Consider the following 26846-nt stretch of genomic DNA (forward strand, 5'->3'; position numbering starts at 1 on the left):
TTTAGAAGCCAATACTTTCATCTTTATTAATCTTGTTCTCATGTGTTTAAATAAATTTTTCCTTTGTAAAATCTCATAACGAAAACACTGAACAGGAGCGTTAAAGCCTGTCTTAATTTGAAACCAATACACAACAACAGAACATTAAAAACGTACGTCAACTCTTACTCTGCATCTGTAAACAACCCACCCTCCCCCCCGCCCACTCCACACAGTTTGATAAGATTTGGCATGTCCATTTTTTCAACGCGTATGCCTTCAGCTCTTTGTGTCATTAAAATGTTCTTTTTTGTTATTGCAGGTCGGACAATAAAAAAGACAAGTCTGCTAAAAAAAAAAGGAAAAACAACTTCAAATGACAGAAGAAAAAAAAAAAGCATTAGTGCCAATATTTCTTAACACAGTCAGCAGTATACCGAATGCACTCAAAACATTTGTATAGACCTTCTGTATAGTAAGCAGCCTTGCCCACATTATGACAGGCAGTAACATGCACACACACATTATCCTCACGCTCACACGCGCACACACACACGCACAACAACTGTGGTGGTTTAATCCACTTACTTGGTCTCAATCTCATTCATACTCGAGTCCATATAGTGTGAGCGATACTACAAACAGTATCCACACATGGAGAAATGCAACATAGCCTCAAACTGCCAGCAATTTAACATTTATCACTGCAACAGTAACAAACATGTTCAAGAGAGAATAACAGAGAAAGAGTGCATGAGATACAACAGTAGGAGGTCAGCATTTTGAAAACAGAACAATTTCAATATTTCCACTGTTCAAAAAATTAAAACCATACATACAAAACAAACAGAAACAAACTAAGTGAACATACACAGTAAGATACAGGTCTGTTTTCAATCAGAGCTGTTTGCATGTGTTTGGATTCGGTCTCCGTGTTTAAGGGGACGTGAATACAAAACTGCACTTGAACCTCACATCATGTAGTAGTTTTAAGTTCTCTGATACGATGAAGGTAATGCTGTTTACAGTGCCCATCTGTCTGAAGGCTTGTCTGTATTTGGTGTGTGCATGTGGATGTAAATCTGTTTACTGAGCACATAGAGATCCAGTCGAGTCTCTCAGACCAACTGACTTTTCATTCTTTCAGGTTTCAAGTCTAAGCAGTTGAAATCTTCATCTGTGGAAAAAGGCTGTATACACATTTAACAGTCCCTGCATTGTTTATATAATAGCTTAAGTCTGGCCACAAGAATGTGTATACATGTCTCACATTTCTGCTTTAGGTGTGTGCACACTAATCTGCATACGACGTCTATGTCAGTGTGAGTGTGTGTTACATTAATAGGTGTGTGTGTGTGTGTGTGTGTGTGTGTGTGTGTGCTATAGTAAGTACATATGTATCCCAGTGTATGCTGTATCAGTGTCCAAACCAACACTTGAAAAAACAGAGGGCGCTCCTCAGATCGAATCAGCTCCGCCCCCCAGCAGGTCGCCAGGCAACAGAGCGGCAGGGCTGTCCATTTGGTGCCTCTCCTCCATCTGCGATGCCCCCCACAGGCTGCTGCTCGGGTATCCTGTACTCATGCCCCCCCAGAGTCCAGACCTCCCAGACTCCACTCCCTCCACACCTCCTCCTTCTCCCGCCCCGTTGGAGCCCCACTGGGAGAAGATCCCCAGCCCGGGTCCTTGGGCTGAGGACGTTTCTGAAGAACTGCCTGTACCATCGAGACCCTGCCACGCAGAGCCAGAGGACCTTACGCCGCCCAGGTCTGCTGATCCGCTCTCCACTCCTCCACCGCCGTTTCCGTTTCCACCTGAAGTTGCGCCCGCTGCTGCCCGCTCATTCCCCGGGGAGCTTCCTCCGCTGCTGGCCACAGCTGTGCCTGTTCCAGATGAACCCTGCGTCCCGCTGGCAGCTGCCGCTCCTGAGCCCGCCCCCTCTGCTCCTCCGGCCTGGGAATGTGCAAAATAACGAGAGACTTCCTCCTCCCCTACGAACTCCGCCAGGATGGTGGTGTTACCCAGAACACACCTGAGAGAGAGAGAGAGAGAGAGAACAGAGGCGAGGCTCTTTAGACCAATTAGAGCACGTTCAGCGTTAATCAATACGTGTCAGCGAGGCTCCGGGTCAACCCACATGTGAAGAGCGCCCTGGGCCTTGGCTGCTTCCTGTCGGGTGCTGTATCGAATCAGAGCGCTGCCCTGCGTCAGGCCGAGGTGGAAGGTCAGCAGGGGACCGTGCTGCATGCAGATCGTCCTCAGTGTGGAGCCGTCAATCTACAAGAAGGAGATAAAGTCTGAGTGACACAGTGAAGGTCTGCAGGAGTCTGAGAGGTTATCACAGCACTGTTATGAGCTTAGAGGTCTAACTGTTAAGAAGTTATGTTTCAGAGATCATAACGTGGCTTTATTGTTCTGTAATCATGTCACACCTGTCGTCACATAAACATGTTGTGTCAGTGTGGGTGATTACAGAAAGGAAACTGATCTTTGGACCAAAAACAGAACCTTCATCTGGACCTTTAATTATGTTTTTGACTCCTTTTCTGAGTCATGTGAGCGTCAGTTGTGCAAACTCTAAGAGATTAAACAGCTGATCCAACTTCACAATCCAATTACAGCTGGGTCACGCATCAACCCGCCTCGTTTGCATGAGTTGGACTAAAGAGGAAGAACGGCGGTGATTTAAAGAACATCTGCTCGGGTGGATGTTTCCTGATTGATTTGCTCTGCGAGTGGATGTGAGAAATTATGAACCCTGCAGCATCGTCAGAGCAGCAGTTTTATCCTCTGTTCCCTCTCAGTGTGCAGAGAACAGGTCTATCTTTGTCCCGGTCCTTACCTGAGGCGTGAGGTTGCTCAGCAGCAACCAGCAGCTGCTCCTGGAGGCCACGCCGTCGCTCCACGCTGAGCCTGCGAGGAGAGAGAGAGAGAGGACATGAAGACTCAGGAGGATATGCACAGCTGATGATTTAAGATTATTATAAAGATGACCTCATTTCTACAAACACAACCTTTATGTCAGGTGTCTTTAAACTTTTAGGATCACATGAAGAAGATCTCCTCACGATGAGTTTATAGTAAACCAGCAGAGTAATGTTCCTGGAGTCTAAAGTCTGTAAACAGTACCTGGCCCATATCTTGACTCTTGATTCATCCCACTCCCTCCCCAGCTTCGAGCCAAACGTGGGCCTCCGTTTCCCCACGGGGAGGGAGAGGCCTGCTTCTGATTGGTTAAGCCAGGAGGGGGGCGTGGTAGCTGTGAGCTGTTGCGATTGGTCTTCCACAGCTTGTTTTGTCCGATGGGCTCTGGGGGCCAGCTGGGTTTGTACTCAGAGTACTTTCCTGAGGAGGAAACGGGGAGAAGGAAGACAGAGGAAGGGGGGGGGGATTTTAGATAAACAGACCTCAGAAACAGGAGAGGGGAGAACACAGAACGTCTGACTTCATGGGACGACTTCTACACGATAAAACAGTTAAAGGAACGGAGCAAAGGCAGGAAAGAGTAAACGTAAAGTAGAAGTTGAGAGCATGAGGAGCTTTAAGAGGACAGAGGATCAGAGTATGAACCTGTGCTGTGTGCATTGCTGAGGGGACTGTCTGAGGCACTGTAGGGCCAGGCACCAGGTGAAGGCAGCGAGGTGTTGAGGGTGGGGTTTGGCCCTGAGAACAGAAAACAGAGTTATGTAACAGAAACACAGAGACAGCCAAGACATGAAAACATTTACAGCTGGACAGGAGGCGGAGCCTGGGAGTTACAGCCAGCCTTTAACCTCTGCCCTACGGCGCCCCGGAGCATGTTTCCAAACATGCACTGAATTGAGGGGACAAAGTTTCCCAAAAGAGAAAAGGTTTAAATATATATTTTAATTTAAACACGCCTCTCTCTGTACATGTGTTCACAAAGGAGAGTCGTCTGTCTCGATCCAGTGTGAAGAACAACACCTCTCAAACAGAACTCAACGCTCTTTAAAGCATCCCCCACATTCAGTCAGGTACCTATGTTGTCTCGCAGTAACTGGTGGTCAGAGTCGTTAAGGTTCGGGGGTCCGGGGGAACCAAGAACACCACCAGGAGTCATGTAGGGGTCAGACTCTGGGTCTCCGGCACTCTGGATCCCTTTCCAAGGAACACCGGGCTGGAACTCTGAGACCAGAGAACAGAACGGAGGAATCAAGTCAGGAACGTTTTTGTTTATTTAGCAGAAATAAGATTTGAAGAAAATGAACATTCAGTTTGTTTAACTTCTTTAAACATCCTATAAAAGAGAAGTTTGATCTCACCTGGTGGCCAGCTCGATGTGGCAGGTTTGTTCCCCATCTTACTCCCAGGGGTCCGGTGCCAGTTGTCTGCAGAGCCTTGAGGAGGAATCCCTAACCCATCACTGCCCAGCATCTCATACTGGGAGTACGGGGATCCTCCTCTCACCTTTAAAGCACTGGGTAAAGGGCCTGAGGAGCAGCACACACAGAGAGGACATGACATGAATGTGTGTGGCTAACATCGGTGCAGACACATGGAGAAGGTGAGTGATTATAAACTGAGTACAGTCTGTGAGGTGTGTTCACTCGCTCACCGTTCTTGTGAAGGGTTGTGTCGGGGGGAGATTGAGCAGGAGAGTGTCCCTCCATCATCCATTTGAAGCGGGACTGCTGTCCTCCTGTGTCCTTCATCCCTCCCATCATGGGACCGAGCTCCAGGCCCGACAGGTTCCCGCCAGGAGCGAGCCCTAACAAGCAGAGGAGCACACACTCAGGGCCAAATCACATTCCACAGTCCACTAAACGCTCCTCCCTTTTCACTCAGATGAGATCAGTGAAGTCAAACCCACAGACATCATGACTCTCAGACTTACCGGAGTACATCCCTTGTGTTTTGGCATGAAGGTCTGATAAGGCCCCCCCCATTCCAGGGTGCTGAAGGGGGTCCCCCATGGGCTGTTTGGTAAGGCCTCCTCCCAGGTGAGAGGGGGACAGTTTGGAGCTCCCTCCGCCTGGTGCGACTCCACCCTGCTGATGCTGCCTCTGCTGCTGCAGGATAGCCATGATCCTCGCCAGCTGAGGGAGTTTAAGAAGATCCATCAGTGACAGGGTAACTCGTCTGTCTTGTTTAATAAAAGTAAAGCAGCTCAGGTAATAAGTAATAATACTCTCCACGCTCACCTGCTGAGGGTCCGGCTGCTGCCTGAGAGGCTGAGGCTGAGGGAACTTCCTCTGATTCTGCAGAAGCTGCTGCTGCTGCTGCTGCTGTTGTAGCAAGAGCTGACAAGCCTGTGGGTTAGTGTGCAGAAATATCCAAAGAGAAAGGTAAACAAAGAACAGATCGGCTCTGTGAGTGCCTCATAGGAGGTCCAGTTTCTTAGACCTCAGTGTCAAACACTTTAACGTGTTGGATTCATTCATCATACGAGGACCTGACATTAAGACACGTACCAGATGGAACTGCTGCATCTGGGGGTAAATGTTGCTGAGCATCGCCAGCTGCTGCGGGGAAATCTGAGGGGGGAACACTCCTCCTCCAACACCGCCGACCCCTCCGACGCTTCCAACGCCACCGACACCTCCTACTCCTCCAACCACTCCGCCCACACTGCCACCAGGAGAGGGCATCTGCTTCAGCATGGGACCCGGCACCTGCATGCATCAACACAGACACTTTAACACGTGGTGTTCCTGCATCTTCTACCTTCATGGTATGAACAGAGGGTTTCTTGTGACACTAATCTTCCTTCTATGATAGTTTGATCTTCATTGAGAGGTTCAGTGTAAGCCCGGCTAACAGAGTGAGTACATGTGATGGGCCGCATGCAGGCTGTCCTCAGCTTACGAGCCCTGAAACATTTATCCTGAGACTGCTGACAGAAATAACATCATTACAGGTTTACTGCACATCACGTTCCCCCACAGGGAGGACTCAGGAGACACTCCACCTCTCCTAAATACATCACTAATCAGAAACTCGTACCGTCAGAAGGAAAAGACAACAGACCTGAGCAGACAGGAACTGATGAGGCACTTGAGCACGTATCCCCTGGGAGGGATTCATTGGATGCATGCCAGGCTGGTGCATCCCTCGAGGCTGAGGAATCCCTCCGCCACCGCCGACAAACACTCCATGACCACTCATCTGGATAAAACAAAGAGGCACGCCACATAAAACCGTCTTAGAAATCAATACGTTTAATCACATTAGAGTCTTTCATTTCACTCAGATGAGGAAAACTCATGCCCGACTTTAATATACGCCTGTGTTCAGGGTTCACATTAGAGCCGGTACATTTCATTACATGTCTTTGAGGGAAACTTTCATGAGCATACATTCTGTGATTCTGAGGAAAGACCCTTAAGATGCCCCTTTGGTTCATGCCACCGCTCCCCTCTTCTGTGTGTTTCAATGCTTGTTTGTGCCCTAGATAATAGAGTGTACTGTTTCTACCCCTAATGACTTATTTTACTTTATTTATTATTTTACTTTATTTATTTGATTTATAATTTTACCTTATTTTATATGTTACTTTATTTTAAGTTTTTTTACTTTATTTATTTTGTGATATTTTGCTTTACTTATCATTTTTATTATTGAATGTATTATTTTATTTTATCATTACTTTACTTTATTAATTGTATGTATTATTTTACTATTTATTTTGTGAATTTATTTTACTCTTTTTATTTGATTTATAATTTTACCTTATTTTTTATATGACTTTATTTTGTTATTTTACTTTATTTATTTATGTTATTTTCCTTCTTTATTTTGTGTATTTATTTTATGGATCATTTTACTTTATCTTATGTATTATTTTGCTTTACTTATCATTTTTATTATTTAATGTATTATTTTATTTTATCATTTCTTTACTTCATTTATTGTTATTATTATTTTCCTTTATTTATTTTATGTATTTATTTTACTTCATTGTATGTATTTATTTTACTGTGTTTATTTTATGTATTTATGTTCCTTTAGTTATTTTATGAATTATTTTGCTTTCTTTATCTATGTATTACTTTTATTTATTTATTTATTTATTTATTTAATTTATTTATTAATTAATTTATTTTATTTATTTATTTAACTTGATTGTATGTATCATTTTACTTTATTTATTTTATGAATTATTTTGCTTTCTTTATCTATTTATTACTTTTATTTATTTATTCAATTTATTTATTCAATTAATTTATTTATTTATTTTATTTTATTTATTTATTTTATTTATTTATTTAACTTGATTGTATGTATCATTTTACTTTATTTATTTTAGGTATTTATTTCACTTTATTATAATTATTTGATGTTTTCATTCTACTTCATTTATTAAATGTATTTTTCTACTTAGACATCAACGTGTCTGATTGAAACCCACTGTTAGGAGAGCTTGCAGAAACTTCACAGGTTTCTGTGCATCATAAAGGCTACAGTATATCTAATCATCCAGTAACATGAACAGCCTCTTACCTTCTCACTATAGGGCCCCATATCAACGGGACCCATGTCTTTGGAACTAGGCATTCGATAACCTCCTCCACTTCTCCCTCCTCTCCGCATCTCTCCATTATAATCACTCATTCCTCTCTTGTCTCCATCCATCTTTTTGTCAACCCCCGGGTCATCACCCTGAGAATCAACACAGTTATTTCATCACCTCGCACTCGTTCATAACGCAGAGGGCTCACAGGTAACACACCTATCAGGGACACGGTGTCAGTGTGGGCGATGGGTTAGTCTGAGGGAGTTTAATTAACTCCAATACAAACATATTTAACATTTGTCCCCCTCAGCTGTAAATATATTTAATCAACTCTTACCAGAAGACCCATGTTTGAGAACTGACGGGACACTGGGTTCATCCAGGAGTCTCCACTTCCCCCCTTTAAGAGATGACATCAAACAGCAGTGAGTCAGAAAACGAGGAGCACAGAATGAAAACTACCGTCAATAAAGAGACAAGTTATAAGATGAACTAAGAGAGCTGAGTGAACTCTTCTATGTGTCCTAGCTCCTTCTCGCCTCACCTTGATGTTGCCTCTCTTCCCCATGTGACTCTGACCCCAGCCTCCAGAGTTGAAGGAGGAGCCGCTCCCCTGGGGGCCGGCGCTGTTCCACACCCCTCCAACACCGTCATCCTCCTCGTCCCAGCTGGGGTGACGAGAGGCGGCAACAGAACCCTCACCCTTCCCGCCCCAGCTCTCCATGGACTTAGGGCCTGCAGAGAAATCAGAGATGAGAGATTAGAACTTCATGGTCTGGATTTCCTCTGTGCTGAATGTATGGTTTCTAAAAGGGCAGATCTCCATCAAACTGGTGGAATATGTAAGGAGCTTTATTTGAGACTCAGGGTCATCCATCCATGTAAACAAAGCACCAAACACTTAGAACAGAGAGTATAATATCTTTAATGTTCCTCCATTCTTACCAGGTTTACTGATGTTGGGTGACGGGTTCCCCCAGCCAGCTTTGCTGGGCTCATCTGGATCACCCCAACCTGTTGGTGCTTCTGAAGTCTGGCCCCATGCACCAGTACCATTATCCGCAGATTGTGCACCTCCTCCCCACATACCTGGAGCTGAACACGGACGAAAACCAAACCGTTATTTCAAACTCTGCTGCAGCGATTCATGAAACACTGGAGGAAGAATCGGACTGTTAAAGAACAAATGCACATCATTTTCAATAACACAACACCAGCTTACCAACAGCAGCGTTTCCAGGGTTGGTGTCCCGGCTGTGCTGCATCCCCTGCTGCCTCCGCGGTGGTTGTTGCTGCTGCATGGTCGGGGGTGGTTGTGGTGCGGCCTGCTGAGAGTGGCCCTGATCGGGCGGAGCACTGTTTTTGTCCCACAGATTCACATTCTTGGTGTTGTAGCGGGTTGGGTCTCCCCAGGCTGAAGTGCCATCATCGATCTCCATTTTTCGACTGATGGACTGAGGGGAGGGTTCCTCCCAGCCGCTGGGCTCTAGGGAGTCAGGCCCAGGTCCAGGCCCTGGCCCAGCCGCGGGGACCTGGGGGATTGGGCCCGAGGTCCAGCCTGAACTTTGGTTCTGATTCTTGGATGGTGGACCTCCACCTCCAACGCTGGACCGGCTGTTCCAGCCTCCTTGTGGACCAGCTTGTTGCTGCTGGCCCTGTGATTGGTGCTGCTGTTGATTCGGGGCTTTCATTGGTGCCACTTGGCTGTTTGGTATGTGTGCTGATGCTGCGTGGGGCTTGGCACTCTCCCAGTCCTGGTGGGATTTACCTCCACCCCCATCTCCCCATCCTCCTCCTCCACCTCCTCCACCTCCTCCTCCTCGCTGAGATCCCCCTTCGTCTAGGTTACCCCAAGAAGATCCCTCATCCGAGCGGCCTCCACCTCTGCCTCTTCCGTCCCCCCCAGGTGTGGTGTCTCTCTGACCCCAGTCCCCTCCCCAACCTCCTCCCTCCCCTCTTCCTGTCCCCTTCCAACCCCCTGTCCTCTTATCCTCTGAACCATCCGCCCATCCACTACCCTGTTCTCGAAAGTCTCTCCAGCCCCCTCCTCTACCACCACGACCCCCCCATTGCTGCTCTCTGCTCTCCTCTGACCCCCATCCTTTGCTCTTGTTCTCAGGTGGGAGATCCCCCCAGCCTCCAGCGGCCTTGCCCTTGTTGGTCTCCATATCTTCCTCCTGTGAGCCCGGCTTTCTCACAGTGTTACCAGGCATGTGAGGACCACAGGCGGCCTGTGGAGCACTGCCGTCCCAGCCGTCCCTGGCTGAAGCAGGCCCGGTCTTGTGACTGCCAGCTGATTGATCATTACTTGCTGAGCTGTTGGACTGGTACCCGGGGCCACCGGAGCCCGCGCTAGTGTTCATGGTTGCTGATGAGAAAGCAGAGGAAGAGCTTTTTTCATTTCTGTGTCCTGTTCCTCTTGAAGTGTCCAGGTCCCAGGCCACATTCTGTCTGATCTGGGTCTGCCCCCAGCCCTGGTTGGACAGAACCCTGGGGTCCAGGTCAGACCTGTTGAGCATGCTGAGTAAGGCCACTTCAGCATTGGAGGTCTGTTGAGAAGGGTTGGTGACGGATGAGGCTTGCTCCGGCTTCTGTCCGCTATCACTTTCATCTCCAACGCTTCCAGCTATGGACCCTCCTCCACTCGAGGAAGAAGGTCTCTCCCCTCCAGAGCTTCCACCCTGCCCTCCCCACTCCCCTACTGCGCCCTCCCCACCTTCCATCCCTTTCTGATTGTCCCAAGCTTTTGTCATAGTTGCAAACTTTGGTGAGGCAGATTCCTGCAAAACACCACCACCAACACCTCCACTACTGCTGCTGCTGCTGCTGCTCCCCCCATCTCCTCCTCCTCCCCTTCCTCCCTCTATTGCTGAGTTACTTGAACTTACCCCACCCTCTGTGCCACCCCACTCTGCATCTGTACTGCCTCCTTCCAACGCTCCCTGAGATACCGCTGTGGTATTTGAGCCACCATCACCCCCCCTGGCCCACCCTGTCTTGCCACCCTGGCTACCAAAGCCCCACACATTCCCTTCCTGCACCTGAGCTCCAGTCCCTCCTCCTCCTCCACCCCATCCATCCGCCTGTGAGGCCCCCGCACTGAGGTCAGTGGGCACTGCAGGTATGGATCTCCAAGAAGAAGAAGAGGCAGCAGAGGAGGAAGACGAAGAGCCAGCGAGTTTAGTACCCCCTTCTCCTTCAGCTCTCGCAGTCCCATAGTCCCTTTCATCGACTCCTTTGTGATTTGGTCCCGGTCCTCCACCTGAACCCGACTCATGCCCAGAGTTTCCTAAGTGCTGCTGTGGTTCTCCACCCCTGGCTCCCCCAGCTGTCTCGGTGTGCTGCTGATGGAGACCAGTTTGATTCACAGATGAAAGCGAGTGAGTGGTGATGGGGGTGGTGCTGGCAGAGAATGAGGAAACTGAAGTTATGGACGAGTGTAGTGGAAGGCTGTCGCTCGCTGAAGTGGATGTCCCGCCCTGCACGAGGGCTGGCCAGGCAGAGGGGTTCATGTTGGGGTTAAAATTGGCACCAGGGACACCACTGCTGCCGCTCACAGGGCTCTCCGGGGGCCCAGGAAGAAGATGGGAGACTTTGGAATTGTAAAATGCTGCTGATCCGAGCCCTGTCTCCACCTGAGAAGAGGTGGAAGAGCCCCACACACCACCACTCGACTGAACACATTCATTAAGCGAGGAAGAGGAGGAAAGAGGAGAAGAACGAGGTGAGGAAGGATTGTCCATGTTCCCTACTCCTCCTCCTGCTGTTCCTCCCTTCTGCTGGATGTTTTTCTCACTCCATGAGGCACTACTGTTGTTGTTGTTACCAGGGCAGTCTTGTTCCTGCATCCCTCCTCCTCCTCCTCCTCCTCCAGCCCCGTCAGAACTCAATTTGGCCCCGCCAAGGATGCTAGGCCAATCCCCCAGATCAGTCCCATCCACAATTACTTTCCCGCAGCCCTGAGAAGAGGACAGGCTGCCAGAGCCTGCCCCCCATGTGGAATTTGCATAAGTTGAAGTAGTAGTAATAGAAGAAGAAGAAGACGACGGAGCAGCGACACATGATGAGGATGAGGAGGAGTTTGGGGGTGAAGCAGATGATGAACCCAGGATGGAATCTGTCCGGACAAAGATGAGGTTTATCGTTTCAACAGTTAAAGCATCAACAACACAAAGAAACATTTCAGGTTCATTTATCACTCTGATGACTGAACACCATGGGTATCATGCACTAACTCAATACAGCTGCTGTTAACTCTAAATCTCTCAGTGATGTTTCTACGGTCTGTTCTTACAGAAACATCTCTCCTGCTCGTTCTACAGCAGATTATAAACGTGATCACCTGATCTGAGCTCACCTGTGCCTCCAGCTGTGTTTGCATTGGGGTTTTCTGCTCCCTGTGAGGGAAGAGGTGGGGAGGCCGCCCAACCGCTGCCTCCTTCGACCGCTCCTGCACCCCCTTCCCCCCCTCCTCCCCCAAGCAGCATGGAGGACAGCGGCGGCTGGCCCCGCTTCAGTAGCACTTTATGGTCCTGCTGGCAGCGAAATCTGGGTGGAACCTCTCTCGACATGTATCGCTGCTGTTGGGATGTCTGGCTTCCAGAGGGGGAGGAGGAGGGCTGTCCGTTGGCCACAGCAGTCCGCTGCTTTGCATTGTTCCCACCACCAGGAGGAACTTGTGCTGCACCCGGACTGGGGGATGGCGGGGCAAGAGGGCCAGGGCTGGGGGACACGGAGCCTTGGGTGGCGAGTGGCTGGGAGCAGGAGGGTTTGGCTGATTCTGGCACTAAAATACAAAAATGATAAGGTTTGTGAATGAACTGTTGACAGTGTGGAGGTGTAAATCAGCTTCATGTAAGAGCACATCCCACAGCAGAACAGTACAGGGAAATGTTATTTTTCTTTCTCATAGTTTCAGTCAAAAAAAAGCTTCTTTCATATATTTTAAATTGATTAAACATTCAAATAAATCTAAAGTAGGGCCGCCAGCATTCACACATTTATTGTGACTTAGAAAATGAAGCGTCTGACAGCCCTAATTTAAAACTTTTTCCATTTTAAGTTTGATGGTTTTGGCTCACAGCTCATAAAAATCAGAAATCCAGTATCAGAATATTTCCATGACCAAGACAGAAACATCCCGATCAGAAAACCAGGAGTTGGTAGTTGTGGCATTGTGGGCAGGTGCAGCGTCCTGCAGGTAGAGGTGCTCCAGAGTCTCCTGGTAGACGCTGTGTGGACTTGATAAAACAGAGGACCAACACCAGCAGATGACATGACCCCTGGAACCATCACAGACTGCAGAGACTTCACTCTGGACTTCAAACACTTGGACTCTGAGCCTCTCCTCTCTTCAGACTGTAGGACCTTGAATGAAATGCTAACTTTCAATCGTCCAGCTCTCTTTCAGACTCTTCTGACATGGTCTCTGGATCAGGAGTGATGTGAAGAATGTGACAGGTGTAGTCTCATTCCTGAAGAGGTCTGTGTGGGGTGGCTCTTGATGCTCTGACTCCAGTCTCAGTCCGCTCCTGGTGAAGCTCTTTAAAAGGTGAAGCTCTCGACTTTTCCTCCCACACTTTCTCTTCCAGTCAGCTTCACATTAACCTTCTTCACACAGCTCTCTGTTCAGCTAAGAGCTTCTGATGCTCCCCCTCATCGTGGAGGAGTCCATGATGGTCTTCTGGATGACTGTCCGGTCAGAGGTCTTCACCATGATTGAGGTTAAGTTTACTGAACTAGAGAGATCTGCTGTTTGATCAGTAATCTACTTTAAATGAAATATTCTAATATGGAGATAGGTTTTTGTTTTGTTGTTTGAGCTGTAGGCCAAAATAATCAAACTTAAAATAAAAACATGAGTCTGGAATTTATTCCTGAAAAAACAATTAAAAATAATTCACTTTTCACAATGTATTCTAATTGTCTGAGATACACCAGTAGATTAAGATTCAAATATAAAATATTTTGGGAGCAATCGTGACCCTTATTTGATCATTCCTTCAGTCATTAATTAAAGCAACAGGGTAACATTCCTTACAGTTTATATACCAACAAGATGCTGAAGTCAAACCACAAGTATGATTGAAGACTGAATATTTACTGTAAGAACACAAAGAAGGGGAAAAACGTACCTTTGATTTTCTGTTCTGGCACCTGAAACACAAAAAAACAAGAGAGTCAGAGACAGCATGGACGAGACGTCACCACAGGAGTAATGATGATTTGTTTGTTTTGACCAGCTGTCCTGAGACTGTAGTCTCACCTGACCGTAGACTTTTAACCACAACTGAGAAATACATTAAGAAAAGGTGATGCTGGAGTAAAAATCAAAAAATGGCACGATAGTGTGCTTTAAGTCTTTAAGTATCCAAACATCTCAGGAGCACTAAGACAGACACTTCAGTTACCTAAAATATGTATCCAAGTTATATTATCCTGACTCCTACAACAGGAGACGGATCACAGATTCTCTAAGGCTACGTTCACACTGCAAGGCTTAAAGCTGGGGTTGGCAGTCTCGGAAAACTAGCATGAATTTGAATGTAGCATTTCCTCATGACTCCGTCTAACCCCTCCCCCCCTCCCCTCGGAGCTCCTCCAAAACGACGCCCCCGCTCACATGAACGAGCGCCGCTGATTCATGAACATATGATGGTGACTGATTCAAAACCGGTCCTCACCAAAACATTCTCATAGTGAAAGTTAAAAACACAAACAAACATGGCTGCTGTTAGCACTCACAACTGTCATACTAGCATTATCCAGTTGTACTGTTGACACGATATCAGGAGATAAGTTATAACACATATATAACACTGTAACAGCTCTACTGTTTGTTAAACCTGTTCAGTGCAGAGGTTCTTAATTCCTACAGTGTTGACAGTCAGTGAAGGCATCAGGAGAGGTGTAGAGTGTGTGAGCGGGAGAGAGGAGAGACAAGAGGAGAAGTTCTTCATTCATTCAAACATTGATTGTTGCTTTGTTGGTTGGCGTGGTAACGGCCGACAGTGACCGGTTATTAAAGATCAACGTGTTCACCAATCGGCTCGTCATCCCTACAGCGTCCGGACGGACGCTACAGTACATCTACATTTTCTGTAGGACTTACTGAATGTCATTAATTCTTCTGCTTGTCAGAGCCCCCGTGGTGAGAGCTTTTTAGACTCTGATCCGGACTACAGTCCTGAGCAAAGCCCCTCATGGGGTCAGAGGGGACAGGCCCGAGGTGGAGCGAGAGGGGCAGTCAGTAGAGTCAGGGGAAGCAGAGGCAGGAGACGGGGAGTGAACGCCGGGGAAATGTACGCTCTGCAGGAGGCGGGCAGAACGGCAGGACGGGATTTGATTGGTTTAAAATTTTGGGACCCAAAAAACGGTGATTGGTTGGTGTTTTCCCAGGTTTACTCCGGCTGTAGATAGCAGCTTTTTTTACCTCTTTTTTAAAGAACACATTATGTATTGATTACCATCAGGACATAAAGATCATTTTAACCAGGATAACAAAAAGTGGATCTAAATCTGAACACCAACCCCAGCTTTAAAGCTCAATTCAGATTTTTTTGCTCAGATCTGATTTCTTGTTTGCCCGTTCACATCACCATCTATAATGTGACCTGTATCTGATTCCAGTGTGAACTGTTTGAGGCTCCGAGCTGCTCCGCATGCACAAAAGAACAGTCACAATGACGTGACATGCAGCTGTTTCACAAATGTAAACATGGAGGAAGTCAGCATTTTCCCCTTTGTTACAAAGTTTTTGTGCAGTGGGAGCCGGGGAATGAATGACCGAGTGTGGAGGAGGTCAAGTAGAAAGAGAAAGAGAGACAAATCGCTTGTTTCGGCTTTTTGTGGAGCTGTGGACCCAAACACGATTGAAAGGTCTATGTGGATGTGGACACGGAGTCAGGAGTGGTGGGTCTGCGACGTTAATAGTTTCACAGAGTTTATTCAAAACGTCCGACTCCTTCAACAGGACACTCAAGTGAGGCGCTCCATCTCTGTCTATTAAGTGCTGGAAAGTTTCAAATGTGCATCAGATCTGCCTTGGCCGTTCACACTGAGGTCGCATTAAAAAACATCTGATCTGTATCTGATTCAGGACCACATATGGAAGTGGGCCAGATTTGAGTGTTCACACTGCCTCTAAAACATCTGACCCGGTCACTTCACCACAAAGAGAAAACTGGATTTGGGCCACTTTTGCCTGCAGTGTGAACATAGCCTAACACAGGACTTCCACCAGATCCGAGTCCTGTCCGTCTCCGATCCGCTGCGGTCTCTCGCCCGTCAAAACCCACCGGTTGCGTCTTCAGAACGCAGCACGGAGCAGGACCGCCGCACAACTGGAGTCATGTGACCCAGGTTTCCCTGCAGCAATCACTGAATCAAGGATTCTCCTCCTCCTCCTCTCCTCATCCATGTTGTCTTTCTGGTCCTCTGAAAACCTCTGACCTGTTGACTCCAGGCCTGGCTCCGCTCATCATGACTTTGGTTTGTTGTTGTGAAATACGATCTGGTGATAACACAGAGTGTTTGATTCTGAAAATTAACCGGATGTTTTTATTTTGTTTTGGTGAAACCTGACTTCCTGTCCCGCTCCATCTGCTCTTTTGAGATTGATGCGTCGTGCTCCGGCATGAACATAGAAGTCTTGCGTATCTGACCCAGAGGGTTCAGACCTGACGGATTAGAGACGCAGCCGGAACGCAACGGAGCGGATCCAGTGGAAGTTAACACATTGACTAGAATAGAAACCTATCAGATCCAGTGACGTGATGGATCGGAGGTGGACCGGACACGGATCTGGTGGAATTTGGCCTTAAGAGAACTCCTGGAGTGGAGTCATCTGTGTGTCTCTGGTTCCAGTCCTTACCTTCTGAGAGGTTTCCCTTTTCTTTTTATCTTCTTTCTTCTTTTTCTTGTCTTCCATGAACTACTGTTCCCTTTCCTGATTCTCCTATCTGAAGAAGAGAACACATTCAATTATTAATGTCACACTTCAGTCCATACTTCAAGTAATCCAACACTCACAGAAACATACCAACATCTTTAATACACACATATACAAGGATTCAGATTTAATGCTGCCGTGTTTGATGACTGCTGAATATTGTCTCATGCAGTTCATGTTAAAAGGACTGTAATGTTAACCAGGGCCAGCTTGACAACAGCCCTGGTAGCCTCGCTCCTTTCTGCATAATTCATTAAGCAGCATACGATCGCAATTTCAACCAACAGACACGACGAGCTGCAGCCAAACAAACACGTGAACTCTGAGGAGTTTGATTCTTTCATTACAGCAGATCAGAGCGGCTGATTGATCCACGTTACACCAGCTGATCACAGGTGATGTGTTATTAAAAAGGCACGCTCTCTCTGACTTCACACCGCTGAAAGTAAACCTCTGAGATGTGCAGCTTCTCCCCGAGCCCACAGGAAGCACGGCGTGTGGAGAGAAACCCACATGTAGGGTTATATGTGGAAAAGTAACGTGATCCCATGAAGCAGAGCGCCGTGGATATGACTGGCCTCAGTGTTTCTGTGCTGTACGTTATTAGCATCATGATGTCACACTGAGCTAATGAACGCTGACTGGGCTTTACCTCTTTACTATATCTCACACACTCATACAGCAGAGAACATCAGCTCCATAATCAGTGTTTGACTTACAACACCTGGGAGGAAGATGTCACAGCCGCCACAGTGGAACCAAAAACAACCTGACCCCGCAGATACGAGGAACCAGGAGCTTCACTCAGGTGAGCAGGGGCGTGACCAGGCTGTATGACTCAGGTGGCCCAACCGGGGGACTTATGAAGGACATGTATTAACCCCTTCTACCTTCGCTAATCATCTCTACTTTAACCACCTACATTAAAGCATCTAAGAGATGTATTTTCTAAGACTCGTACTTTAAAGACTCAAAAACAACATTTCATGTACTTAAAACCTGCAGGAGCAAACTACCTGTCCAAAATACACAGTGTGTTTACTCCAACTTCCCGGTTTTATGTCTGTGCATGTAGACATCAAATCCGGATTTAAAGGTTTTGAGAAACCAGATTTTACAACCTGAAGAAAACCGGACACTGTGGCACGTATACACCTGACCCCGGTCTCTGACAGCTGCTGGCTGCCTGTGCAAGTGACGTATCAGCAAAACAAACACAGCGGTGGCAGCGTTTATCTTGCAGTAATAAAAGAATTAGAATATAAATATATATGTATAGAATGTAACTGGAAGCTTAGAGCAGTCATGGCTGCATATCTTCACCCTTCCATGCCTTCTTGACTGAAAACTAAAGGGGACAGGGCATTTTCAGTCAGGACCCCTACACTCTGGAACAGCCTGCCAGAGGAGCTCAGACTTGCAGAGTCAGTCCCGTGTTTTATGTCATTACTCAAGACACATTTTTACATGTTTCATAAGTTTGTATGTTTTTAAGCTTTTATTTCCTTTATTTTTAATCACTTCATTTTGCTTTACACTTTTTGTTTTTATTGCCAACTTAAAAGCACTTTGTTACTTGTATTGAAAAGTGCTATATAAATAAAGTATTATTATTATTATTATTATTATTATTCTCCTACATATGGCAGTTTAATATCTGCTGTCACTGAACATGAGGTGGATTCATTGTTTCTGCAACGCAATGTTGGAATTTAAGGATGCTAAACTAAAGTTGTCTAATTTTTCTCAGACTTCAAAATTGCAGGCGTCTCTGCAAAAACAATGCAGTAATTAGGAACCAGGATACAAGTGTTTATCATGCACACAGGTGTTTGAATAATCAGGCTTCTGCGTGTGCATGTAAAATATATATTCCAGGTATCTCCTCCTTTATACCTGCAAAGTATTTTCTACATTTTAAGCACAAACAAGAGAATCTGAGCCACTGAAACACAAAAACAAGCAGCCTGTTTGAGAGTCCAGTTCAAATACTTGATCTAACATAAGCCCCGCCTCTCACCAGCCAAACAACCAATCACAGCGCAGGGTTTCAGGGTGGCACCTGGGGTGTCCAGTCAGATTACAGGGGGGCCCATGGTACCCCTGCTCACCTGTCTGTGCACAGCCCTGCAGGTGAGTCCTAAACTGAAGTTAATCTACACTACAGCAGCTGAGGAGCACGCGCCCGTCACCTGCAGAGGCTCGCGGTGAGCTGACCTGCCTCACCTCTGCGCACTTCATATAAGCTACCGAGCTTCCCTGCAGTCAAAACAACACACCCCATTAATACTGCATGTTAACGCTGAGCTGTGAGACATAATAACGTTACCAGGTGGGTTACCGGGCGGACAGTAGCCCGGTGCTCCGGTGAGGCGGACTGGGCCACATTAACCACCAACTTAGTGACGATCCTCCAGCAGAGCTAAACAAGCTAAACAAGCTAACCTCAGGAACATAATGTGCTGCTAGCTCAAAACATCAACAAACTGCTGACAGTATTTAGCAGCAAAGGGACTGAAAGAGTGTCAGGTTGGTGTTAAACACTCACCTCGGGAATCACAGAGGACATAAAGTGCTTCTGTGCAGAAATCCTCGCAGACCCACCGCTAGCAGGCTAGCAAGGGAGCTAGCCTAACGAGCTAGTTCTTCGAGGCGTTCAAGGCTAATTTAATAAGAAATGACATCACCGAAAACTCAAATATTAACCGTAGAAAAAACTGAGGAAAGGCGAGAATCCTTTTCGAGCCCCTGTAGTCCTCAAGCTGTAAACAAAACATGCAGAACCCCCTGATGACTGTCAGACGCTGTACGATCGGTTAGTTTACTGTCGGCCATTTTGCTTCTGTGAAGCTCAGCAGCTCTGATATCAGAGAGGGGAGGAGGAGCACTGCGCCTGCGCAGACTGCCCACCAGAGGGCGCTTTACACTGGAAACATGACGTCATACACACAGGGGGAGTAAATAAGTAAACAAACTCCAGGATGAGTCAAGGTATGAAGGGCTGAAGGCTTTACAGTGACACCAGCTGCTCTCTGACAAACACTGAGAACACACTGAGTCTTATTCAGAGATTAAGCTCTCATTTATTCAATAACAAGTGTAATTACTGCACTCATCCTGATATAAGGAACACTGGGATGTTTCTGTAATGTATACAAAAATGTGAGACACCCAAGATCTTCAACTTCCAGGGAGAATTCAAAGTCTTATTTTATTTCTTTATTTTTCATGTAAAGGGACCTTGCATATTAATTTAATATTACTTAATTTAACACTGGAAACATGACGTCATTGACACATGGGGAGTAAATAAGTAAACAAACTCCAGGATGATTCCAGGTATGAAGGACTGAAGGCTTTACAGTGACACCAGCTGCTCTCTGACAAACACTGAGAACACACAGAGTCTTATTCAGAGATTAAGCTCTCATTTATTCAATAACTTATTGCATTCCTCCTGATATAAGGAACACTGGGATGTTTCTGTAATGTATACAAAAATGTGAGACACCCAAGATCTTCAACTTCCAGGGAGAATTCAAAGTCTTATTTTATTTCTTTATTTTTCATTTAAAGGAACCTTCTAATATTGCTGAATTTAATACTGGAAACATGACGTCATTGACACATGGGGAGTAAATAAGTAAACAAACTCCAGGATGATTCAAGGTATGCAGGAATGAAGGCTTTACAGTGACACCAGCTGCTCTCTGACAAACACTGAGAACACACAGAGTCTTATTAAAATATTAAGCTCTCATTTATTTAATAACAACTGTAATTACTGCATTCATCCTTGTTGGACTACTTGTTTATATTTTGTATTTATTTATTTTAGAATGAATAATAAGTGTTAGTGACCTTGACTAAAAAAAAACTCTTGGTGTAATTTCTACATTGAACCGTATTTAATGGCAATAAAAAAAGGCATGTGGGGCAGTTCTGTTGTATTCTTTATTTTATAAACCAGTTACAAAATAAAAAATAACATATGGCAGTACAAAACAAACGTATTATATTAAACATCACCCTCTGGTGCACAGTGTAGTGTAAATAATGCAGCACTATCTGTCTGTCAGTCATACATAAAAACTCTCCAGGTAACCACACTGCTTTAAAACCAAGGGTCAGGTGGATAAACTGACGTCAGTTTGGAGTTCATGTTATTAAAATATCAGCCTTTAAAAAATACAGATTTAACTGGAGGAACAAAATAAAGATATACATATTGATACTTTGCAGTACATCTCTGTTTGTGAGTATGTGATCAGTAAGATTATTTTCTGAAGTACAGTTATGTGACAAAAACATGTAGTGAGCAGAGGAGCCAACATCAGGTAGGTTTGTTTCAACGTGCTCCTTTATGGTTTGGGTTATTCTCTCACTGAAGCCAGTCCAGCTGGGTCACACATGAGAGAGTCATGAGGTACCGGTCTCCATGCCTGTGTGTGATGATCCAACCCTGAAAGGTGACCTGTGATAGAAGCATGGATGCTTTTTAGCAGCTGATGAATAAAGACTGCCTCTCTCTCTCTCTCCTACTGAAGCCTGTCCAGCTCGACCCATGCTACTGCCCTCTGCTGGCTGTGGATGGCGTTGCGTATGGCTGCCAGCAGCTCGTCGGTGCAGCTCCAGGTGTTGGGCTCCAGGGTGAAGTAGAGGAGGGGCAGCGTCTCCAGCTGTAGCTCCTCGGCCTGGCACACCTCCTCCATGATGCTGTCCTCGCCACAGCGTGGGAAGAACTTCCTGTTACCAGGTTCAGAGGGTCACAAGTTAGAGTAAATAATGCTCCACTAAAAACAGAAGAATTTTCAGATATGTGAGGTAAGAACATTTGTTTTATATATCTGATGTATTTTCACTGTTTCACTGAGCAGCTGAACACAGAGGACCCTGCTCACCTCAGCTTCTTGTGTTTCTTGTTCTTGGGGCGGATGTGGATCACGATGGGATAGACTCCCTGTCTTAATAAACCCTCTACACTCTGCAGGCCGAGCTCCAGCAGGCAGTGTTTGTCCTGAGACAGAGATGTGATTAGTGTGTGATGACTACTGCTCCCTTAAATGAACACATTAGACGTGACTGGTTTCATTACATTGTGTGCGTATGTATGAGGAGACGGCAGTCATCGGACAGAAGTAGTGACTGTTTGTTAGATTATCTTTAAAAACAGAAGCAGTGTTTGTCATTACCTGGCTCAGGACCTCCTGGATGGACTGCAGCCTGATCCCCAGAGTCTGCTCTGGACTGCAAGGATCCAACAAGAAGACTCTCTTGTCCCTCCTCTCTGAAATCTGGATCGGCTCTGCAAACCAGAGGAACGAGGTGAACCTTTAACCACCTTTCTGTAACGTGTGTGTGTGTGTGTGTGTGTCTGTGTGTGTGTGTGTGTGTGTGTGTGTGTGTGTGTGTGTGTCTGCAGCACACCTGGTGGACAGGTGTTGAAGTTCAGCCCAGACTCTGCAGGTTGCAGCAGCCTCTCGATGAGTCCACGGGAGAGGAGCGACGGCGAGAAGATGACCGGCCGCTTGCTCTGAACCTGAACCGGCTGCACCACGCTGTACGGGATCAGGTGCTCCTCGTGACCTGAGAGGACGGTCACACGTTAACACCAAGTACACACTCACACACATCCTGTTAAACACACACTACATATCTCTCTCTGTGTGGAGCTTTACGTTTGCTCAGCGTGAAGAGGACCGGCTGAGTGGAAGCGATCCCACGGCCTCCAGGGTCCACCGCTTTGACCAATCGTACGCGTCCAGATCCTTTCTTCATGAACTACAGGAAGGAGAATAACATCTGATGTTTACTGAGGTCACAGATATGTTTTACTTTAATGAAGCACAGTGTGTCAAACTGAGCCTGCTGTTCATGTTGTGTCCGGAGAAGATCAGCACCTTCTTCTTGAAGTCCTTTTGCTGCAGAGCCATCTTACGAAGCCTCACGAGTAACAGCTGCTGCGCCCTGTGAGGAAGATCCACGTTATTCACACTCCTAGATCTGAATGTTTAGACACAGCATGAGGGGATCACTTTGACCGTACAGCACACTGAGGTTCACATAAAGAAGAAGAACATGCCCACTAAGTCTGCCTGAAATCTGGGTGTCATGATCAATGACCAGCTAACCTTCAGGGTTCATGTTGCCTTGATTGCTTGGTGGTGCCGTAACATTGCAACACTGTGACACTGTAACATTGTAACACTGTAACATTGTAACATTGTAACACTGTAACACTGTAACACTGTAACGCTGTAACACTGTAACACTGTAACATTGTAACATTGTAACACTGTAACATTGTAACATTGTAACGCTGTAACACTGTAACATTGTAACATTGTAACACTGTAACATTGTAACACTGTAACATTGTAACATTGTAACACTGTAACATTGTAACACTGTAACATTGTAACACTGTAACATTGTAACATTGTAACACTGTAACATTGTAACATTGTAACACTGTAACATTGTAACACTGTAACATTGTAACACTGTAACACTGTAACACTGTAACACTGTAACACTGTAACGCTGTAACATTGTAACACTGTAACATTGTAACAAAGTAAGAACAAAGCAGGACTGCAGGTGTTACCTGTTGTAGTTGGGCATGGTTCCCGTCTGCACGGGCTTGGCCGTGCGTGGGTCCACCAGAGAACAGCTCCAGTGGTACTTCCCGTTGAACCTTGTGTCCGTGACGTGCATGATGTCATCACAGGTCACACTCTGAGACGGAGGTTCACCATGAGGCTCCATGTTGAGATTGACTCGCACGTAGAAAGAGTCGGCGCCCATGTAAGAAGGCGAGGAGCGCAGGGAGCAGAGCTTCGAGTACGCTGAGGACCAAAGCAGAGTTAGATCAGGAGAGGTTTAAAGACATACAGTTTGATATGAACGTTGGAGCCTCTGAGAGGACGCTCACCCTCAAGGTTGCTCTGGTGTTTGAGGGATGATGGCTCGCTCCACCACTGCAGAGAGAAGTGAGCGACCTCGGCTGTGCACTGGTTCAGCTGCACGCTGCCCCCTCCGAACAGAACGCCCTCCAGCTGGACCAGGACACAGAAGTCTGCACGTTATCACATGACTGCAGGCAGAGCTGAATATCAACACTTAGATAAAGCATGATCTGAAGCACACACCTCTTTATGAAGCATGCAGTCTCACACACACACACACACACACACACACACACACACACACATCCTCATACATCATTCATCCCCCTGACACACACACCTCCAGCAGCTCGCTGCCCTCCTTCAGTCCACATTGTTCAGCGGGGGAACCAGCTCTCACGTGGCTGACAAAGATCCCTGTTAGGTTTCCTCCTACCACGGTGATGTCGTCTGCCAGACCAGACCGCCCCTGATTCGGTGAGATGGGGGGGCTGGAGGACGAGGGGCTGGGCGGCACCCTGAGGGACAGACGGCGTTGACGTTAGGATTCAAAGACTCAAACTAAAGAAATCTGATTAATGATCCCCCTCATCGTTTTGTGTGCGTGAATTAAATAAATGCATCCCATATGTCGGTGCTTTGAGTATAAAGTGAAACATGAGAGGTGTACCTGGGAACACTTGGGTAAGGCTGTTGTGAAGAGACGGCCGGCAGGTGGACCAGGTCAGGGGGGAACAGGTGAGAGTGCAGAGAGGTGCACGAGTCCCACAGAGACGGCTCGCTCTGCTCACCTGGAGGATCAGACTCTGTTAGACTGTTCTGCTCCAGGTCCTGATTCGTGTGAGGAATCAGCACAAAATTTCTCATGCAGGCCTGCTCATCGTACCTAAAGTCTCTAAAAGTAGTATGGGAGGTAGAACCTTCAGTTATCAGGCCCCTCTCCTTTGGAATCATCCACCAGTCGGGGTCCGGGAGGCAGACACCCTCTCTACTTTTAAGAGTAGGCTTCAAACTTTCCTTTTGGATAAAGCTTATAGTTAGAGCTGGATCAGGCTTGGACCAGCTCTTAGTTATGCTGCTATAGGCCTAGACTGACACACTGGGATCCTGTCTTTCCCTCTCTCTCCTCTCTCTGCCTGTCTCTTACTTTAACTCTTCCTGTCCCATTAAAGTTACTAACCATAGACCTTTCTGGAGTCCCTGAGCTCCCTTGTCTCGTAGGTTCCTCTGGATCTCTGCTGTAGACTCCTTTCTGGGGTCTGTCATTCATCCTTTCTTTCTTTTTCTATTTCTTTCTTTCTTTCTTTCTGTCATTCTTTTCCTCTTTCTTTCCTTTTTCCTTACTTTCTGTCCTTTCTGTCTTTCTTTCTTTCATTCCTTTCTTTCTTTCTTTCTTTCTTTCTTGCTCTGTCTCCTTTTCTTCTGGTCTCCCTCTCTTCTCTCTTTTCTTAGACCTTTCTTGAGTCCCTGAGCTCCCTTGTCTCGTAGGTTCCTCTGGATCTCTGCTGCTGTGGACGTGCCAGACTCCAGCTGCTACAACTACTACTATCCGTCTCCCCACTATCATCTCTCTCTCTCTTCATCTCCCTCTATCCCTCTCTCCAACACGGTCTCAGCAGATGTGTGTCTAACATGAGTCTGGTCCTGCTGGAGGTTTCTGCCTGTTAAAGGAAGTTTGTCCTTGCCACTGTAACTTGCTAAATGCTGCAAAGTGCTGTGGACTTGCCAGACTACAACTACCACTATAGTCTGGATCCTGCGGCCTCGTTGGACACTCAGAAGCCAGGTTCAGTTTGTCATCGCTCTGCCTGATCTCTAGGTCTGAGATCTGTAACGAGCTCGGCTGAAGAGTCGTTCATCTTTGTGGTACGTCTAAGTGAGTTTAAAATCAAAGACTTGAGTGATGATGTGGATTTACTGTAGACCGCGTGTTGGAGAAAGTCGATGCCTGATGCAGAACACATGCAAGAGAGAGCCAACCACAATCCTTTGCACACAAGATCATAACTGAAGTGTCGAAGATGGTAACCACTTCAGATCAGAGTGACCTCTGCAGGACGTCGGGCTCTTTACAGACGTACCTGTGATGTTGTCGTTCTCATCACTGCCCCAGGACTCCAAATCTAACCTTTACAGAGCAGAAAGAAAAGAAAGAGAGGATGATCATAAATCCACGGCATGCAACAGGCTGAAGGTTTGAACCCTCATAGAGGAGGAGGCTGACGGACTCACTCTGTTTTGAACCGCCGATTGATGGAGTTCATACAGGGGGGGAAGGGAAACGTGGAGAGACGGTTTATCTCCTTTTCACTGTCCTCCGTCTGAGGGACACAAAGTAATGAAACTCTAACTTTCTTCTTCTTGTCTTTAAATCCTGTGTCCTCTATGTAACGTCATACTCACCGACAAAAGCAGATTCTCCTCTGAGTTGGAGCCGGAGTCTGAAGAGGAGACAGAATATTCAGATACATAAATCATGAGATTGAAGTGAAGTGTGCAGCGAGTCTGTCCTCTCAGCTTACCCTCAGAGTGCTCGTTGGTCTGGCCTCCAGAGGGCGTCTGTAACACAGAGAGGAGGGATGAAGAGATGTGGTTTAGAGCAGGTACCGACACGCTGAGTTACACAAGACTCTATTCTCTCTTCTTCTGCGGAAAATAATACCACTGTGTCTGAATGAGAAAGTTCCCTCTGCAGATCTGCGGCTGCATTCCTCTCAGGTGTGATAATGACGTGAGGAAACATGTTGCAGTCTCCAGAGAGTCGTGTCCCTCCACAGAGAGGTGTGATCAACTCTCACTGAACACACCGAGTCTGATTCAGACCTGATCAGGGAGTCATCTCTGCTGTGAGTGTGAGGAAAACAAAGTGTGTGAGTTTCAGCCCCTGACCTTCCTCAGCAGGGGTCGGGTGCTGCCGGTCTGAGGTCTCAGGTCCAGGCCGAGGGAGCAGCAGGGTCCGTAGCACTGGTCCTCGCTGCACAGGGACAGGTGTGACTGTGGAGCAGAGGGGACCCATGTTTAAAGCGTGCTGGGATCTGCAGAGGACGGAGAGCTCTGAGCTCCTGCGTTCACTCACACAGTGCAGGGACGAGACGCTCTGCTCCATCTGCTCCCGGCTCCTCTCCTGCTCCTTCTCCAGCTCCCTCTGCTGCTGCTCCAGGCTCGCCTGCTGCTCCGCGATGCGCTTACGGAGACGGTTCTTATCCAGCAGACAGTCGGTGTACTCCAGCTGCAGGCTGTCTCGACTACGCAGAGCCTGGATAGAGAGCTCAGACCATCAGACACAAAGGCTGAGCGTGCTTTAAGAACTAGACCCAGAGGACTCTGTCACACTGACCTGGTCTCGCTCCTTCTCCAGCTCCATGATCTGATTGAAATAAGACAAACTCCTCTTCTGCTCGGTCTCCCAGTCCAGCTGGAGAGTCCGGACCTTCAGCTGGAGCTGCTTACACTGAGACTCCAGCTTCAGAAGAAGAAGAAGAAGAAGAGATCAAAACTGTCTCCATGCGACTGTTTGGAGCAGGACGATCAGATA

At 46.8% G+C, this 26846-nt stretch overlaps 2 protein-coding genes and 1 long non-coding RNA gene across 4 annotated transcripts in view; 1 reads left to right on the forward strand and 2 right to left on the reverse strand.

Annotated features, from left to right (window-relative positions):
* Nucleotides 1–19277, reverse strand: LOC117832005 (trinucleotide repeat-containing gene 6B protein-like). Of its 2 annotated transcripts, XM_034710947.1 has the most exons (21): nucleotides 18952–19277; nucleotides 16326–16413; nucleotides 13588–13609; nucleotides 11811–12239; nucleotides 8676–11570; nucleotides 8399–8548; nucleotides 7998–8188; nucleotides 7791–7853; nucleotides 7441–7599; nucleotides 5968–6105; nucleotides 5412–5612; nucleotides 5142–5249; nucleotides 4835–5036; nucleotides 4556–4708; nucleotides 4263–4430; nucleotides 3979–4125; nucleotides 3550–3642; nucleotides 3109–3324; nucleotides 2822–2892; nucleotides 2117–2256; nucleotides 663–2011 (listed from the first exon to the last, which is right to left on the reverse strand). In XM_034710947.1, exons 2-21 carry the CDS (start codon nucleotides 16380–16382, stop codon nucleotides 1438–1440), a joined length of 6177 nt encoding a protein of 2058 aa, XP_034566838.1. In that variant the 5' UTR covers nucleotides 16383–16413; nucleotides 18952–19277; the 3' UTR covers nucleotides 663–1437. The 2 variants fall into 2 exon arrangements, with proteins under 2 accessions (XP_034566839.1, XP_034566838.1); XM_034710948.1 differs by lacking the exon at nucleotides 18952–19277 and having other exon boundaries at nucleotides 1–2011; nucleotides 16326–16382.
* Nucleotides 18536–22584, forward strand: LOC117832007. The gene is made up of 3 exons (XR_004635123.1): nucleotides 18536–18610; nucleotides 20951–21227; nucleotides 21826–22584. It is a non-coding gene; the product is annotated as an uncharacterized LOC117832007 (long non-coding RNA).
* The window catches only part of LOC117832006 (caspase recruitment domain-containing protein 10-like), a 14188-nt gene continuing 7685 nt past the window's right edge, over nucleotides 20344–26846 (reverse strand). The window contains exons 8-24 of the mRNA XM_034710949.1: nucleotides 26649–26774; nucleotides 26388–26567; nucleotides 26201–26305; nucleotides 25834–25870; nucleotides 25715–25752; nucleotides 25544–25632; nucleotides 25393–25439; nucleotides 23982–24102; nucleotides 23652–23829; nucleotides 23338–23461; nucleotides 23011–23251; nucleotides 22304–22370; nucleotides 22082–22184; nucleotides 21831–21989; nucleotides 21596–21708; nucleotides 21305–21420; nucleotides 20344–21149 (exon numbers count right to left, since the gene is read on the reverse strand). Of these exons, the coding sequence (XP_034566840.1) occupies nucleotides 20942–21149; nucleotides 21305–21420; nucleotides 21596–21708; nucleotides 21831–21989; nucleotides 22082–22184; nucleotides 22304–22370; nucleotides 23011–23251; nucleotides 23338–23461; nucleotides 23652–23829; nucleotides 23982–24102; nucleotides 25393–25439; nucleotides 25544–25632; nucleotides 25715–25752; nucleotides 25834–25870; nucleotides 26201–26305; nucleotides 26388–26567; nucleotides 26649–26774 (2052 nt within the window). The 3' untranslated portion in view covers nucleotides 20344–20941. The remainder of the gene's footprint in view (nucleotides 21150–21304; nucleotides 21421–21595; nucleotides 21709–21830; nucleotides 21990–22081; nucleotides 22185–22303; nucleotides 22371–23010; nucleotides 23252–23337; nucleotides 23462–23651; nucleotides 23830–23981; nucleotides 24103–25392; nucleotides 25440–25543; nucleotides 25633–25714; nucleotides 25753–25833; nucleotides 25871–26200; nucleotides 26306–26387; nucleotides 26568–26648; nucleotides 26775–26846) is intronic.

The sequence above is a fragment of the Notolabrus celidotus genome, chromosome 20 (genome assembly GCF_009762535.1).
Source record: "Notolabrus celidotus isolate fNotCel1 chromosome 20, fNotCel1.pri, whole genome shotgun sequence".
Taxonomy (NCBI): Eukaryota; Metazoa; Chordata; class Actinopteri; order Labriformes; family Labridae; genus Notolabrus; species Notolabrus celidotus.

Excerpts from the sequence above, each read along its gene's own strand:
- LOC117832005 (XM_034710948.1), bottom strand. The coding sequence starts at position 16,382 with ATGGAAGACAAGAAAAAGAAGAAAGAAGATAAAAAGAAAAGGGAAACC. Across the intron at positions 13,610-16,325 it reads AAAGGGAAACCTCTCAGAAG|GTGCCAGAACAGAAAATCAA; the intron begins GTAAGGACTGGA and ends TTTGTGTTTCAG. Across the intron at positions 5,250-5,411 it reads AGATGCAGCAGTTCCATCTG|GCTTGTCAGCTCTTGCTACA; the intron begins GTACGTGTCTTA and ends ACTAACCCACAG.